This window comes from Engystomops pustulosus, chromosome 11 (genome assembly GCF_040894005.1).
Source record: "Engystomops pustulosus chromosome 11, aEngPut4.maternal, whole genome shotgun sequence".
NCBI classification, from domain to species: domain Eukaryota; kingdom Metazoa; phylum Chordata; class Amphibia; order Anura; family Leptodactylidae; genus Engystomops; species Engystomops pustulosus.
Window position 1 is genome coordinate 4,292,421 of NC_092421.1, and position 18,395 is coordinate 4,310,815.

At 46.2% G+C, this 18,395-nt stretch overlaps 1 protein-coding gene across 9 annotated transcripts in view; it reads right to left on the reverse strand.

Moving 5' to 3' along the window:
* Positions 1–18,395, reverse strand: part of ZMIZ1 (zinc finger MIZ-type containing 1) — a 230,852-nt gene that overhangs the window by 61,459 nt on the left and 150,998 nt on the right. For all 9 annotated transcript variants that reach the window (XM_072130119.1, XM_072130120.1, XM_072130121.1 and 6 more), the window contains one exon: positions 1,738–1,849. In XM_072130119.1, coding sequence (XP_071986220.1) covers positions 1,738–1,797 — 60 coding nt within the window. In that variant the 5' untranslated portion in view covers positions 1,798–1,849. The remainder of the gene's footprint in view (positions 1–1,737; positions 1,850–18,395) is intronic.

An 18,395-nucleotide genomic window follows, 5' to 3' on the forward strand; every position in this document is an offset into this window, starting at 1 on the left:
GCGATAACATGTGTCTGCTCTGCCGCCTGTCCTTTTCCTAGATAACTTGGAATCCCGTGACCTATTAGATCATTGACCTTGTTTTTAGCATCTAGGAGAGTCAGAATGCACATTAACGGTGAATTTCTGTTGTTTTCAGACTTTTCCTACCTTTCAAAATGAGGATCCGAACATATTTTTTTTATTTTGTTTAGGCTCCTTTATTGATTTTGGCTTCTGAATGCCGACGGAGAATCCATTCAGACAAATCTAAGCAAATCTGTCCTGTTGTGCCCGATCATTTTTTAATAACATGCGGTTCAGGGGGATCAAAGATGGAAGGCGCACAGCAAGACCGGTAATTCTCCAAGAGTTTTTATTGGTATTAAAAAGACCGTACAGGTAGACACAGCACTTTTTGGGGGTTTAGGCGCCCCCTTTTCAAGTGAAATCCCAGACCCGGGGACAGATATCCAAAACGATCCAGGTCAGACCCAGGGACAGATATCCAAGACGACCCAGGTCAAACCCGGGGACAGATATCCAAGACGACCCAGGTCAGACCCGGGGACAGATATCCAAGACGACCCAGGTCAGACCCAGGGACAGATATCCAACACGACCCAGGTCAGACCCAGGGACAGATATCCAAGACGATCCAGGTCAGACCCGGGGACAGATATCCAAGACGATCCAGGTCAGACCCTGGGACAGATATCCAAGACGACCCAGGTCAGACCCAGGGACAGATATCCGGGACGACCCAGGTCAGACCCTGGGACAGATATCCAAGACGACCCAGGTCAGACCCCGGGACAGATATCCAAAACGACCCAGGTCAGACCCGGGGACAGATATCCAAGACAATCCAGGTCAGACCCGGGGACAGATATCCAAGACAATCCAGGTCAGACCCTGGGACAGATATCCTGGACGACCCAGGTCAGACCCGGGGACAGATATCCAAGACAACCCAGGTCAGACCCTGGGACAGATATCCAAAACGATCCAGGTCAGACCCTGGGACAGATATCCAAAACGACCCAGGTCAGACCCAGGGACAGATATCCAAAACGACCCAGGTCAGACCCGGGGACAGCCTGATTCCCGAAACGCGTTGTTTCTACCTGTACGGTCTTTTTAAAACTAATAAAAAACCCTTGGAGAATTACCGGTCTTGCTGTGCGCCTCCCATCTTTGATCCCTCTGAACCACATGCCTGACTCCAACCGGCACAGCACCTCGCGTTTGGAGAACATAAAGATACCGGCTGCACCTCCGACCACCACCCTACACGCTTATACTAAAGTTGTGCCTTTTGCTGAGCACAACTCCACCACTCCAACCAACTACATTATTCATCCGAAAATGGACAATATCACCCTATGAGCGCGGTTTTGCTTGGTCTCTGCTACTTTTCCATTTTTTTTAATCTCGTTCTGCGCGGTTAATATCTCACACTATAAGCAGGTAAAATCTCTGACCAGTCACAAGTAAAAGTGAACGAAGGATGGTTTAGATGTTGCAGCATGAGATTTATTGCAAATCTCCATATTCATACACGTTTTAACAGATTTAATAAATCCAATAATACAAATATATCAACATGGATGGAATGGACCAATGTTTACCTGTTATGTTCACCCTTTGTCTCATCATCAGATAATACTTATCTAGAATACTGTAACCATAGTGCAGGTGTCATGGTCTTTTCCACCTTGTGGTATTATGGGAAGTCAGTGCCTGACATTTACCTACCTGTTTTATGCACTGCAGACGGTCATTAGTCTGCTGTATGTGCCTATCCATAGAGTTCATTATGACTACGTCCGCTCAGCTTCTACCTGAAAGCCATGAAAGGTCCTCACACCTACAAGAGAAAGGGGAACCGTTAACACTTATATACATTGTCCGACATAGGAAAACTAGTATATGGTAAAAACATAAACCTCCTAGATAGATACACGCACTCCCCTACTTAAGAACACCCGACTTACAGACGACTCCTAGTTACAAACTGACCTCTGGATATTGGTAATTTACTGTATTTTAGCCCTAGGATACAATAATCAGCTGTAACAGTTATCACAGGCGTCTGTAATGAAGCTTTATTATTACTCCTGGTTCTTATGACAACCCAACATTTTTAAAATCCAATAGTCATATAGACCCAAAATATTTTGCCTGGAGCTACAATTGTAAAGTATACAGTTCTGACTTGCCTACAAATTCAACTTAAGAACAAACCTACAGAACCGATCTTGTATGTGACCCGGGGACTGCCTGTATCAATAATATCATATTAAATAACAATAATGCTGCACCAAAAAACAGAATAATTGGTGGTCCCATCTGAAGGCCGCTTTCACCATCCTAAAGCTGGGACACGGGCGTAGTATATATTCGGCTGGAGAGGTGGAGCGCGCCTCACCCCACCCCTATTAATAGCGAGAGGCGCTGCTGGGACTGTAAAAAACATAAAAGTTACAGCACGCTCTATCTTTGGTTCCGTGCCGCTGCGGTGACTCCATTCAATACAATGTGTCCACTGACTACCGTAAGACATGATCACAAGTGGGGAAAGCGAACACATATAGAATATTTTACATGTAAGCTGCTGTCACCGTGAGCTAACCCAGTGTAGAGACCCGGCCTGTGCCAGGACCAGATAAGACTCCGACTCCTGAGGATTAAACCCGACTCCCTCCCTGGTGGGAATCCTATTCCAAGGCCTGGGATACAGGGGGAGGGAATGATACATCATCCAACAACGTAACATTTTATTATTCCTGACACTCAGGCGTGGTATAAATAACGTGTCATCATTGTTTAACACCATCAAGTCTTCAGACCTCATCCCGACAGGACATCATCTGCTTCTACAAGCTGAAATCATCCCCGTTCTGCAGGGTTGGAAAGTGAACTGCTTGCAAGTTGCATGACCAAAATATACGGCATCATCCGGATTTACACCTCAAAGTAAATGCAGAATGCGAGAACACACAAGTATTTTACGACAGGACCCCATAGAGAGAACCATTACATACAAATGTTACCTTCCTTTGCTCATATTCCCATTTCTGCAGCAGGAGGGTCAGTCAATCACAGAACACTGGGATCACCTCTAATGAATATGATGGGCCACGACGTGTGGACTTGTCACTATACGCAGCCCCGGTGTCACCAGGGACCCAGCAGAGATAAACTTAACATTTGCATTGATGGAAAAGGTGCAGCAATCAGCTGTAATCCTGATGTATACCATAGAGGAAAACAGATAGATGTGTATAGATACAATATGACAAACTTTGACGAAACCCGCGAGCCGGGGCGATACGCGTGGGGCATCAACTCTCCCCAACCGAGACCTTCCCATACAGTAATATCACCACGTATTTATTAAAACACTAGTATATTGTATACTTTGTCTATTACTTGCATGCATGTCTATCTGTATCTATATCTTTCTCAGTTACACCTGCTCTATAACATGCTGCGCACTGTTGGGAGATTATATACAATTTGCTCTATAACATATATCCTGCAGCCAGGATGCATGTATAAGATGCTACACCTCTAGCCTCAATCCCAAGCTTATTATCATCATATTAAGAGATGTTACATTTAATATATGTGACTATACATTACATTGTTTAAGACCACAGTTGCAATTTCTTGCTAGAATGTAATGTATATATTTAGATATCACATTGTTACTTTACATTTTGTTACTCTTTTGTTATCGGTTTATTTTTTTTCTATTAAGTTTATTGAACATAAAAAAGCCAAACACAGAACAGAAAGCCAATGACCACTGAAGAAGCTACAGATGAAGGACAATGTCCTCTGCTCACCAGTAGATGTCCCCATTACCTACCAAAGCAGCCTCCACCCTGCGCTGCCCAGACAGCAGGCTCTGTGTTCCTTTAAGCCTTTACAAGTCCCTACAAATCCTCCAATGCTGCTTCCTAACAGGGAGCACTAAAGCTGACACTGTCTGTCTGACCTTGTGGTTATTGATTAACTATCTCCCCATTCCCTGCCATCTTTCACACCTCCAGGGCTTGCAAACAGAGAGCTTAGGAACAGCAGTCAAACACACTGACAGCCACTCAGGAAGAAAAAACCTGATCTTAAACCAGGAAGAAATAAGGAGACATAAAAAAGAAGGGAAGGGAAGCAGTGCAGATTGTAAAGGAAGCAGAAGGAAAAGAGAAAATGGGAGAGATGAAAAACATTAAGGAGGTGATGGAGGTGGTGGTGGGATAAGGAAGAGGAGGTGGTGGGATAAGGAGGAGGAGGTGGTGGGATAAGGAGGAGGAGGTGGTGGGATAAGGAGGAGGTGGTGGTGGGATAAGGAGGAGGAGGTGGTGGGATAAGGAGGAGGAGGTGGTGGGATAAGGAGGAGGAGGTGGTGGGATAAGGAGGAGGTGGTGGGATAAGGAGGAGGAGGTGGTGGGATAAGGAGGAGGAGGTGGTGGGATAAGGAGGAGGAGGTGGGATAAGGAGGAGGAGGTGGGATAAGGAGGAGGTGGTGGTGGGATAAGGAGGAGGAGGTGGTGGGATAAGGAGGAGGAGGTGGTGGGATAAGGAGGAGGAGGTGGTGGGATAAGGAGGAGATGGTGGTGGGATAAGGAGGAGGAGGTGGTGGGATAAGGAGGAGGAGGTGGTGGGATAAGGAGGAGGGGGTGGTGGGATAAGGAGGAGGAGGTGGTGGGATAAGGAGGAGGAGGTGGTGGGATAAGGAGGAGGTGGTGGTGGGATAAGGAGGAGATGGTGGTGGGATAAGGAGGAGATGGTGGTGGGATAAGGAGGAGGAGGTGGTGGGATAAGGAGGAGGAGGTGGTGGGATAAGGAGGAGGGGGTGGTGGGATAAGGAGGAGGAGGTGGTGGGATAAGGAGGAGGAGGTGGGATAAGGAGGAGGTGGTGGTGGGATAAGGAGGAGGAGGCGGTGGGATAAGGAGGAGGTGGCGGTGGGATAAGGAGGAGGTGGTGGGATAAGGAGGAGGAGGTGGTGGGATAAGGAGGAGGAGGTGATGGGATAAGGGGGAGGTGGTGGTGGGATAAGGAGGAGGAGGTGGTGGGATAAGGAGGAGGAGGTGGTGGGATAAGGAGGAGGTGGTGGGATAAGGGGGAGGAGGTGGTGGGATAAGGAGGAGGTGGTGGGATAAGGAGGAGGTGGTGGGATAAGGGGGAGGAGGTGGTGGGATAAGGGGGAGGAGGTGGTGGGATAAGGGGGAGGAGGTGGTGGGATAAGGGGGAGGTGGTGGTGGGATAAGGAGGAGGAGGTGGTGGGATAAGGAGGAGGAGGTGGTGGGATAAGGGGGAGGTGGTGGTGGGATAAGGAGGAGGAGGTGGTGGGATAAGGAGGAAAGAAGGAAAGACACAGATCAGGACCACAAAAGAGAAACCCTGTAAAATCAACAAACACGGAAACCAGGGACGACACGATGAGCTAGAGGTGACCACCTACAACAGAAGCCCCCAAATATCTCGCGCTCCATCTGTACATTATTCTCTTCTTCCTGGAAATTCCATTTATTCCGTTACTTTTGCTAAAACGTAATAAGACAAAGGGCTCCTGAAGGCAGAACACGTTACAGCCGCGCCGCTTTGGCACACAAAGAGTTCATTTTTGGGTTGCACCTTTCAGAAATCACAGACAGGAGCGACAACAGCTTGTGCGAGTCTCCTGCTCTGCTCCTTTGGGAGGAATATCAGTGAAGCACAGAAATTGGTTCATCACCAGGCACATCTGTAGCCGTGTGGCCAATACACAAGCTGTGGATGCGGGGACAATGTGACAGCCTGGAGAAGGGCTTTTTATCAGCTCAGAAGACTCCTAATCGGCATTAACCCCTCTGCCACGCCGCTATATACACGTCGCTATATACACGCCGCTATATACATGTGGCTATATACACGCCGCTATATACATGTGGCTATATACACGCCGCTATATACACGTCGCTATATACACGCCGCTATATACACACGTCGCTTTATACATCCCGCTATAGACATGTCACTATATACATGTCGCTATATACATGTCGCTATATACACGCCGCTATATACACGTCGCTTTATACATCCCGCTATAGACATGTCACTATATACATGTCGCTATATACATGTCGCTATATACACGCCGCTATATACACGTCGCTTTATACATCCCGCTATAGACATGTCGCTATATACATGTCGCTTTATACATGTCACTATATACATGTCGCTATTTACACGCCGCTATATACACGCCGCTATATACACGCCGCTATATACACGTCGCTATATACACGCCGCTATATACACGCCGCTATATACACGCCGCTATATACACGCCGCTATATACACGCCGCTATATACACGCCGCTATATACACGTCGCTATATACACGTCGCTATATACACGCCGCTATATACACGCCGCTATATACACGCCGCTATATACACGTCGCTATATACACGCCGCTATATACACGTCGCTATATACACGCCACTATATACACGTCCCCATATACACGTCGCTATATACATGTCCTAATTCCATACGGATAGTACTTGCATAGATGTCATGATAGTGAGCCACTTCCACTTCCAATGGCTCTATCTTCTGAACACTGGCACACAGAACACCTGGTGTCACTTTAAAGAGGAGAATCTCTCCTTTAATAGCGCATCAGGATTGTGTTTCGCTGCCACTGTTAAAATTTTCGTGAGGAATACAATTTTTACAGACAGATCCCATTCCTGGATGTTATTTTAGTAGTGGACACCTTAACTACTGTGGCACGAAGAAAACATCCAGACCTTTATTCAATATTACTGCATATAGAAAAAAAGGAAAGCATTTTCCCCCATTTCTAGTAATTTGTCCACTAATTCTATAAACAAAAACACGCAATAAATAAAAATCTCACATAAAAAAAAGACAAAAAATGTAACGACGTGTAAAGCAGCTCCAAAAGATAACACCTTGACATTCAGGCACCAATCACCCTTGGTCACAAAAGACGTAGGAAAGAAACCGCCAAATTTCTGAGGAACCATAAAACAATAATAACCAAAAGAATAACTAAAATCCCCTAGTCATGTTTATACAATAAATTATCATTTTAACCCCTTACTTCACTATTTTACTCAGTTTTATTGGCTTTTTAGCTCCTATCCAAAACATCAATTCCAATTCCAGGGTGTGGGCGGGGCCTCTCTAAGCAGACACATTGGGGCAGATTTATCAAGCAGTCTGAAAGTCAGAATATTTCCAATTTCCCATGGCAACCAATCACAGCTCCTCTTTAAAATATTCATGAGCACTGGTGAAATGAAAGCTGAGCTGTGATTGGTTGCCATGGGCAACTGGAAATATTCTGACTTTCAGACTGCTTGATAAATCTGCCCCATTATGATCCGTCTAGTTCTGTGGGTTTATATATACTTTTATTTAGCTTCTGAACATTCACTAGTATCTGACACATTGGGGCAGATTTACTTACCCGGCCCATTCGCGATCCAGCGGCACGTTCTCTGCGCTGGATTCGGGTCCGGACGAGATTTATTAAGGTAGTTCCTCCAACGTCCACCAGGTGGCGCTGAAAAGCATCGGAACGCGCTGGAATACACCGAGCCGGGCTGAGTGAAGGTAAGTGCAAGCTCTGCGACAGATTTTTTTTTTTTTTAAATGCGGCGGTTTTTCCGAATCCGTCAGGTTTTCGTTCGGCCACGCCCCCGATTTCCGTCACGTGCATGCCGGCGCCGATGCGCCACAATCCGATCGCGTGCGCCAAAATCCCGGGACAATTCAGGGGAAATCGGTGCAAATCGGAGATATTCGGGTAACACGTCGGGAAAACGTGAATCGGGCCCTTAGTAAATGACCCCCATAGAGAGAGAGATGAGACAGATGAGAGATGATGAGATCCATGAGATGCGTATTACACATGACAATCTCAGCTCTACAATCACAGCCATAACATACATAGCTCTGCTATATACCTCGCTCCCTTTCCTCTTATCTGTCTGTAGCTTGTGGCTTTACTCTCCTCATGCTTTGTACATGCCGGCAGGAAGTCAGTGTGTGTCAGTGTGAGCTCGTCCTGGAATGCAGGGGGGAGGGGCTGCAGGCAGAGAAGAGCTCGGTGTCAAACAGAAGAACAACATGTCTGTGGACCCTAAACTCAGAAGATCCAGGGTCGGGTAAATTGTGTAAACCAGGAGAGATAGATACAGGTTGGAATCTGTGAAATGCTGTATTTTCGTTGATAACACTGAATTATTTTGTGTTATTTTGTCATCCTGAGTACATTTATGAAACTTGTCATGGTTGGATTACCCCATTAAGGGAAAGAAGCTGAGCTCTGTGATTAATAGGTTTGTGTGATTTGGGGTAGGATTTCTGAACATAAACAGGACCTGAACCTAGGAAATGATAGTCTGGATTCCCTAACCCACACACAGTGACCGACTGCCACCCGGATGTACTCACAGGGGCTCATTTACTAAGGGCACCACGGCCGCACTTTCGTCGGGTTTCCCGATTACTTCCGTTTTGCTACAAATTCCACAAACTCCACTGCGCGATCGGATTTTGGCGCAGTTGTGCCGGCTTTCACGCGACAGAAATGGGGGGGACGTGACCGCTGGAAGACCCAACGGATTCGGAAAAAACACGGAATTTAAAAAAACAATTTGTGACGCAAAATCAATCACTCACATGCACCGGGAATGGGTTGGTGAACTCCAGCGGACCTCGGCGGACTTCAGCGCAGCAGCGACACCTAGGTCGGGCGCACAACCTTAGTGAATCGCCGGAAGACCCGAATCCTCGTCTGAGAACGCGCCGCTGGATCGCGACAGGACCGGGTAAGTAAATGACCCCCACAGAGTCTCTTTCAGTCCCTTTCCAGAAACTCTGAATGGTCCCACAGACGACTATAGATGCAAAGGTTTTGTCCATCAGGTGTTACAGTGACTGGAGAAGAAGGTCTGAGCTCCATACACCAGGACTGAACGCTGCTTGACCAATTTCGGGTTTTAAAACATGTTCTATTGCAGATCTTTTATCCTCAAAAAGCATTGGGTACAAACTAGCAACATACATAGAAGAGAACCTGTTACATGTATATGCAGTTCTGCAGGAGGCCTGAGCAGAGTCCGGGGATACTTCGTATTACTTAGGCGGAGGCAGTTCTCCATCACTGCAATGGACTTCCGCATAGAGATATTTCCAGTGCTAATACACACCTATAACGGACTCATATCAGAGAGGAGCAGCACAACATACATAGAAGAGAACCTGTTACATGTATAGGCAGTTCTCCATCACTGCAATGGACTTCCACATAGAGATATTTCTAGTGCTAATACACACCTATAACGGACTCATATCAGAGAGGAGCAGCACAACGTACAGTAGTTATAAGGTAATTCAGAATTGTTAAATTAAGAGGACACGTCGAGAGGTGACAGATCCTCTTTAGGAGAAAAGTATTCACACCGCTCACCAACAATCTGCGCTTTTATCAGCTTTGTGCTCTATAAGCTTCATTCTTTACTAATAATGTTAATATTACTGCCGCCCTATTGTGCAGGGATGAACGCATCTCCGCTTCCCTCCTGAGTGCCATAAACCGTGGAAGCTGCAGGATGAAATAGGCGCTGCTGTTCCATTGGTACAACAGGTAATGTATTTATTGCTCATAAAGGCCTGTACAACGCGTTTCGACTACGGATCGTATCCTTCATCAGGTACAGTTACAAACCCAAGATACAAAGAGCCAAACCCCTGGTAGATGCTCATGAATTTGGACAAAGATCTGATCATCATATGATGTACCTCTTTGTATCTAGGGTTTTTAACTTTAACTGTAGAAGGCTACAACCTGTAGCCAAAACGCGTCGTACAGGTGTTTTATGAGCAATAAATACATTACCTGTACCAACTGAGCAGCGCCTATTCCATCCTGCGCTATCGATTTCTTGGTTCATGTCACTCGCTCTGGAGAAGTTCCGCTTCCTGGACACGGACTCCAAGAGCCGCAGTGCTCCATGCACTCCAAAGTCTCTGCCACTGCATGGACAATATAAGTTGAGCCTTGGGCTTGGAGGTCCATCGATTTTATTCCCTTTGCATCGCATTACTGTGCTCCACGGCAATACTCTTGGATACTTGCAGGACAACGTTCTGGTACGTTCCATCCTCTTCCCATTTTCATCTCGGTTCCCTCATGTTTTCGTCCTATCTAGCCCTCCCATCCAATATGGGACTTTCCTAGTCTCTCCAGATACAGACGAACGAGCATAAACACCACCAGTCCCACGGCAAACTTTACTGATCAGTATATTAAATATATCTCGAAGGCAAAATGCTAATCCTCCGGCGGCACAGCGCCAACTAAATGATCCACAGCAAAAAGCTTGCAGATCTCACTATTGCCCTCACCACACAAACTTAAGGCCCCACTAGGAAGGAGGGTAAACCACAATTCTTCTACTATCTCCGCAACATTGGCCACTTAACTCTTTCTAAACAAATTGTGGGATCTTCCCGAAAACCACAGACAACGTAGTGCAGCGAGAATCCATCACAGGGAAGGCGTCCCGAGGGTCTACAGTTACCGGCTCCCTTGTGTGTGGCACATTACACTGTATTGGCAGTAGAGGACCCGTTGAGATATAATAAAGAGAGCTGCTGAGATGCTAGTCACGGATGTGCACCCCCTACCCCTCCCATTTCAATTTATGCCGGAAAGATTCTCCTTGCAAATCTATCTGGAAGAATTCAATTGTATATATTTCTATGGTCAGACGGCAGCTCAGGCCTCAATATCCAGCAAAATAAAACATGCGGAAGCGATGACCCTCCGCTCCAGACCACAGCTAAGACCTCGGATATAGTTAGAAGAATTGCAAATCATTGCTGAGCGCAGACTAGGAGGAGGAAGCATCGAGGGGATGGAAAGAGCCGATCTGAAAACTGTGAGAGTAACAAAGAGGAGATCCAGGAATAATAAAGGAAAGGCAAGAAACAGCAACGAGTAAGGGAGAGGGAAAAGCAGTAACCAGAAGCCGAGTACAAGACACTGGGCATGTCCGCCGTGCTCCAATCACTCCATCGCCCTCCAAGAACAGCCCCAACATTTACCACAGCCGCGGATTCTCTACCAGCAGCTTTGGATGAAGAGGCAGTTGCATATTAATTACAGAGTTAATTAATTAGGTTCTATCGTGTAATCATGTTGTAATTCATTGGTTTACTCTCAAGTGTATGAAGCAGTACTCAGAGATGAAAGCAAAGTAACGAGTCACATTTCTACCAATTAACACGTGTAGTTTGTGAAGAAAACGAAACGCCAGGGGTCTCCTTACACCCAGCAAGAGACAAGGGTTAAAAATATATCTATCCAGTCTGTTCCTGGACGCGTGCGGCTTCACAGAGTAGTAGATTTATAGTAACGCCGAAAAAACACCACCCCAGATAAAAATGTTATACAAGTGATGTCACTGGTCCGCGTCTAGCGATGATGTCACTGGTCCGCGTCTAGCGATGATGTCACTGGTCCGCGTCTAGCGATGATGTCACTGGTCCGCGTCTAGCGATGATGTCACTGGCCCGCGTCTAGCGATGATGTCACTGGCCCGCGTCTAGCGATGATGTCACTGGTCCGCGTCTAGCGATGATGTCACTGGCCCGCGTCTAGCGATGATGTCACTGGCCCGCGTCTAGCGATGATGTCACTGGTCCGCGTCTAGCGATGATGTCACTGGTACGCGTCTAGCGATGATGTCACTGGCCCGCGTCTAGCGATGATGTCACTGGTACGCATCCAGCGATGATGTCACTGGCCCGCGCCTAGCGATGATGTCACTGGCCCGCGTCTAGCGATGATGTCACTGGCCCGCGTCTAGCGATGATGTCACTGCTCCGCGTCTAGCGATGATGTCACTGCTCCGCGTCTAGCGATGATGTCACTGCTCCGCGTCTAGCGATGATGTCACTGGCCCGCGTCTAGCGATGATGTCACTGATCTGCATCTGGCGATGATGAACTGTGAGAGTAACAAAGAGGAGATCCAGGAATAATAAAGGAAAGGGAAGAAACAGCAACGAGTAAGCGATCCGCGTGATGATGATGTCACTGATCTGCGTCTAGCGATGTCGTCACTGATCTGCGTCTAGCGATGTCGTCACTGATCTGCGTCTAGCGATGTCGTCACTGATCTGCGTCTAGCGATGTCGTCACTGATCTGCGTCTAGCGATGTCGTCACTGATCTGCGGCTAGCGATGTCGTCACTGATCTGCGTCTAGCGATGTCGTCACTGATCTGCGTCTAGCGATGTCGTCACTGATCTGCGTCTAGCGATGTCGTCACTGATCTGCGGCTAGCGATGTCGTCACTGATCTGCGGCTAGCGATGATGTCACTGGTCTGCGGCTAGCGATGATGTCACTGGTCTGCGGCTAGCGATGATGTCACAGGAGGGAGGACTGACAAGACTTTACTGCCTCTACTACTACAGATTTATCAGAATTGCATGCCACCGGTGAGGAGCGTCCGGAGTTTTGCATTGTTTGCGAATATGGGATCGGGTGGAGCTCCTCCCTGACCCATCTGGATTGCATTCCTACATGAGGACGAATGGGAACTTTGGACTGTTTATAGCCGTACTTTCTGCAGCACATGTGCCCGATCACTTCCATGGGCTCATTCACCAGTCTGTGGATTCCCCAGGACCTCTGCAGTAGTTTATTATTGTCACAGGAGCATGTGAGGTGCACGTCCGTCGATGACTTACAGGCTGCAAACAACGGTCCGCTAAACTGCACATGTCGTGCGCACAGACTAGACAGTCTTTGACTGCACCGGATTTATCACAGTGTCTGAAACTGGATAATAAACCTAGCGTAATATGAGGCTATGTGCACCCGTCCGGTACCTGGTAAGCTCCGGCAAGTCTGTAAGACCCAGGCTCACAGTCTCATTCCACTTGAAAAAGGAAACCTTTGTGATTCCAAAACGCGTTGTGTTTTATTGAGATTCCAAAAATAAAAATTATTTTGCATGAAGATTCCAACCGCTTCCATTCTCTTCCTGAGTGCGCCGCTTCAACGACAACAACTCCCTCATCGTCCTATAGATACATAACACTGTTTGTTCTTTGTAATGTAATATTATATTTGTATATGTCCCCTAGGATTTGTGAAGCGCTATGGAATTTGATGGCGCCATATAAATAATTATTATCATTACAATACTGCAAGTCTGTGTACAATGCACCTTTAGCCTATGCTTCCCATACATTAGCAGGATTAGTAACGATCCCAAAAGTAAGACACTCGTGAACTATGAAAAGATCAGATTTAGCATTACAAACCGGTTATGTACAGGATAGGGTCCAGAGGTTTGTTCTTAATTTGAATTTGTATGCAAGTCGAAACTGTATATTTTATCATTGTAGATCCAGACCAAAAAGAATTTGCTCCAGTGACAATTGGAAATTCAAAATTTTTGGCTGTAATGGGACCAAGGATTATCCATAAAGCTTCATTACAGACACCTTACAGCTGATCATTGCAGCCTGGGACTATAGTAACATCCAGAGAGGTCACCAGAGGTCACAGGGGGCAGAGGGGTCCGTTTTTCGGGTGTCCTTAAATAGGGGACCGCCTATAATCCATCATAAGATTAAAACAATGTTAGGCCATTTCATTCCAGAACTTTCCGTCCTCTTGTTAACGCATTGCTCATTGCATTGAGTATGAGCCCCATTTGCTTCACATATGTATAATTCTAATACTGGACGCAGCACATGGACGGCTGCGGTGCCATTTGTGGACAATATCGGCCATTTCTCCCTAATTCTTCAGAATCTAAAGATGATCCAGACAATATTCATCTTCGCGTCACCTCCACCTAACAAAAATCACAAAAAGCCGGAAAAACATGAACGATTTATTGGTTAATCTGCATCGGTCAGGTAAGTGGACGTACGATAATGAATATTTCGACTACCGTGGGTTCCAATGACTTGTGTCGCTCCAGATGTGAAGCCTCCACCGCTGCTGCTACGCGTCTGCTAATTACGTATTCTCCCCGGTAGCACCCTGTATTCGCACGCAGACAACGTGAGACCAGGGAGCAGAATTAATTACAATCTGACATATTCCATCTCCAGCTAAGGCCTCCCAAGATAATGTTTTTTTTCTGCACCGAGTTCCTATAATTAGCTGTTGGCTTGATCATCTCCCCTTTTACTGCAGGCAAGGGCACCTTCATCGCAACTCCCCAAATGTCACATTGATATATGGTTATTTGGCACAGTCGCCCGGGTTTATGTGATATGAGGCCGACTCCTCCTGTACACACTGTTTAGATACAGTCCTAAGGTTTTATGCAAAGGGGAACGGCTTAAATCCATAGGATACCGCACGTAAATCTATGAAACCTGCTACACAACTCCAGGACGGCGAGATATGAAATCAGTGAAAGATAATAGATGTGTCATTTATTACGTTACATTGTAACCTGTTTAATTCTCGTCACAATTCTGTGGACTGCAGCAATGCTAGTGAACACAAAAGGTGTAACAAAGAGCATATACATAATAATATACACGTTTCAGCTCCGACTCATGACATAGGCTGCTCAGCCCCTCCTGCTCTATAATATGCTGCCTTACAGGTCGTACCTTATTTACGATTAGTTCACTACCTTCTGCTGTATAACATGCTGCCAGTCCAGCATATAGAACACGTGCCATCTTCTTAGCCCCTCCTGCTCTATAATAAGCTGAATGCAGATAGGACACTATCAACTATTTTCTTAGCCCCTCCTCTTCTATAACATGCAACCTGAAGCTAGGACACAATGTAGACTCTGCTCAGCTCCTCCTGCTCTATAACATGCTGCCTGCAGATAGGACAGTATGTACAATCTGCTCAGCTCCTCCTGCTCCATAACATGCAGCCTGCAGATAGGACACCATGTACAATCTTCTAATCTCCACCTGCTCCATAACATGCAGCCTGAAAGTAGGACACAATGTAGAATCTACTCAGCTGCTCTATAACATGCTGCCTGCAGATAGGACACTATGTACAGTCTGCTCAGCTCCTCCTGCTCTATAACATGCTGCCTGTAGATAGGACACTATGTACAATCTGCTCAGCTCCTCCTGCTCTATAACATGCTGCCTGCAGATAGGACACTATGTACAATCTGCTCAGCTCCTCCTGCTCTATAACATGCTGCCTGCAGATAGGACACTATGTACAATCTGCTCAGCTCCTCCTGCTCTATAACATGCTGCCTGCAGAAAGGACACTATGTACAGTCTGCTCAGCTCCTCCTGCTCATATTTGACCATACAGATTGCCTATATTACAATCCTAGTTAAAATAAAAAATCCTCAATATCACCCACCGCACCGATCAACAGAAACTATTATAAAATGTTTCGAAGCGTTGAGTGTTTCTTTCATTTTGCGGTTGCTGCCGAAACAGACGGGAGATGGGAAGGAGAGTGAGATAATGGAGCCATAGCCCCGGGTCCATTCATTGTTGTGACCCCTTCATCCACATTGGACGGATCCGCATTGCTGAGCACTAACGGGATTAACCCCGCAGATGCTGAGCGCGCTGGCACCTCGCCAATCACATTTTATGGAGAAGTGGACATTTAAGAAATTATTGTCGTCCCCCCCCCACCAAAATATAGAAAGCGAGCGCCAACGTATCCAAACGCACAGGACCAGGAAATAACGAGGGGGACACAAATAATTAATAAATCCAGAGACGTTTCAGTCCCAGATTATTTTCCGCGGCCGACATCCTCATCTACATTTTTCTCGCTAACAAGATTTTCCGATCTTAAACCTGGCCTGAATGAATAGCGATTGTTCCCTTCTGGTTATAAGGTGCGGCGTTCGCCCATTCACTGGCCTAGAATCCGCCGGGCCTCCGATGGCTGTTTCCATGGCAACTTGGTTCATTCAATACAGGCGCATAATGAAGACAATGTGTTTTCCATTTAGATGAGTTTTAGAAGGGGGGGAAAAAAAACAAAAAAAAAGAAGAAAAAAAAGATGGAAAGACAGTCCTAAGCATGTGAGATTATCAGGAAGTCCATATATATTATACACAAGCGGCACAAACAAGTCCAAAATGGTGGCTGCAAGTTTGTAAGAACCGGGCTACGAGTCCCCCAAAAATATCCAGAAAAAAACAGCACCCCCACAGGCAGTAGTGGAAAAAGTGGATCCTTCAATTTCATCAAATGGGATGTTTCGGTCCTATGAGAGCCTTTTTCAGTTTGAAACGTCGCATTTGATGGAATAAAAGGATCCACTTTTTCCACTACTGCCTGTGGGGGTGCTGTTTTTTCTTTGTATATATATATTATACACACACATACAAACATACGTGTCACTAATCTGCTATATATAAACATTTCTTCAATTAGATGTCATTAAAAAAAATGTTCCTGTGTGAAGATAATCACTAAATGTAGTGATTATGGTCCCTTAGAAAGAAGACTGTGTCCTTGGATACGACCACCTCTGCTGGAGGGATTGCACAAAGACACAAATGATTTTTGTATATGAAAGGTCCGGGAGTTACTGCAGGTCCCGCAGCCGTCCTGTGGTAATGATCGCTGAATCCAGGAGGTCAGGCAGGACTCAATAGCACATGTCTGGCCACTGCTGCCAAAATGTGAGGTGGTCGTATCCAAGGAAGCCATCTCGTTTCTAAGGGACAACATGGTTACATTTATGAGAAATGATCTTCACACAGGAACATTTTTTTTAATAACATCCAATTGAAGAAATGTTTATATATGGAAAATGAATTAAAAGTAAATACCCAAATAACAAAACCCCTTAAACATACATTCAAGTAACTGGTCAGCGATTGTCCTTGTGGCTTCATAAAGTCAAAAAAACAACCGGCAGTGAACATTCATATAGGCCCAAAGAACAAATACTAATCCGTACACCACAAAGGTTAGGGATGGAGCAACTCACAATATTAGATCCACAACCTCAGCGAGAGTTTTCATGCGGATGATGTGACTCAATGCGGTTCCACTGGAAACAGCCTCCGAGACTCGCCGATACATTTATCAAACAAGCCATAAGATCCGCTTTTTGAAGCATCATTGGTGTAATTGTCGAGAAACAACTCTACGGAGCAAAGGAGACTCTGCTTACAACAGGAGGAGTCGGAAACATCTCCTATAACAGTGATGGCGAACCTATGGCACAGGTGCCAGAGGTGGCACTCTGGACCTTTCTATGGGCACCCAGGGTGTCACCCCAAGACATCAGAAAGGACTTGAGTCTTCCTGCAGTTCTAGACAACTTGAGATGCTGCTCTCAGTTCTTTTTTTACATGACAAATCACGTTTTTCACTGATTGGACTGCAAGAAGAGTGAGAAGGTGTGAACAGGGTCAGATTATCTTTTGAGGTCCCCTTGCTCGCCCCATGACTCTTACTGTACAAAGAGACCCTGGCAAGAAGCTAAAATGATGTCTCAATTTGCTCTCCTGCTTTCAACTGTATTGGTGTCCTCAGAAGGTCGCTACGATTGAATGTTGCAGGGAGCATTAATTTACTGTTTACATTATTGTCATATTGGTACTTGATGGTAAATTAGCTTTTGGTTGTTGCTTGGGCACCCGGTCTCTAAAAGGTTCACCATCACTGTCCTATAAGAACCCGACAGCTGATGAGATCAATAGTAACCATGTAATCAGTCATCATGAAAACAAAGCGTCAACACGCGGCAAGACATGCCAGTGATTGTACTAAAAGCTACATAGTGTAATGGAAGATCAGTGTTATTCTGACTCTTATTCTGTACACAGAGACAAATCCACTAGCATCACTCCAACGTCCACTAGCATCACTCCAACGTCCACTAGCATCACTCCAACGTCCACTAGCATCACTCCAACGTCCACTAGCAACACTCCAACGTCCACTAGCAACACTCCAACGTCCACTAGCAACACTCCAACGTCCACTAGCATCACTCCAACGTCCACTAGCAACACTCCAACGTCCACTAGCATCACTCCAACGTCCACTAGCATCACTCCAACGTCCACTAGCATCACTCCAACGTCCACTAGCATCACTCCAACGTCCACTAGCATCACTCCAACGTCCACTAGCATCACTCCAACGTCCACTAGCATCACTCCAACGTCCGCTAGCAACACTCCAACGTCCGCTAGCAACACCCCAACGTCCGCTAGCATCACCCCAACGTCCGCTAGCATCACCCCAACGTCCGCTAGCATCACCCCAACGTCCGCTAGCATCACCCCAACGTCCGCTAGCATCACCCCAACGTCCGCTAGCATCACCCCAACGTCCGCTAGCATCACCCCAACGTACGCTAGCATCA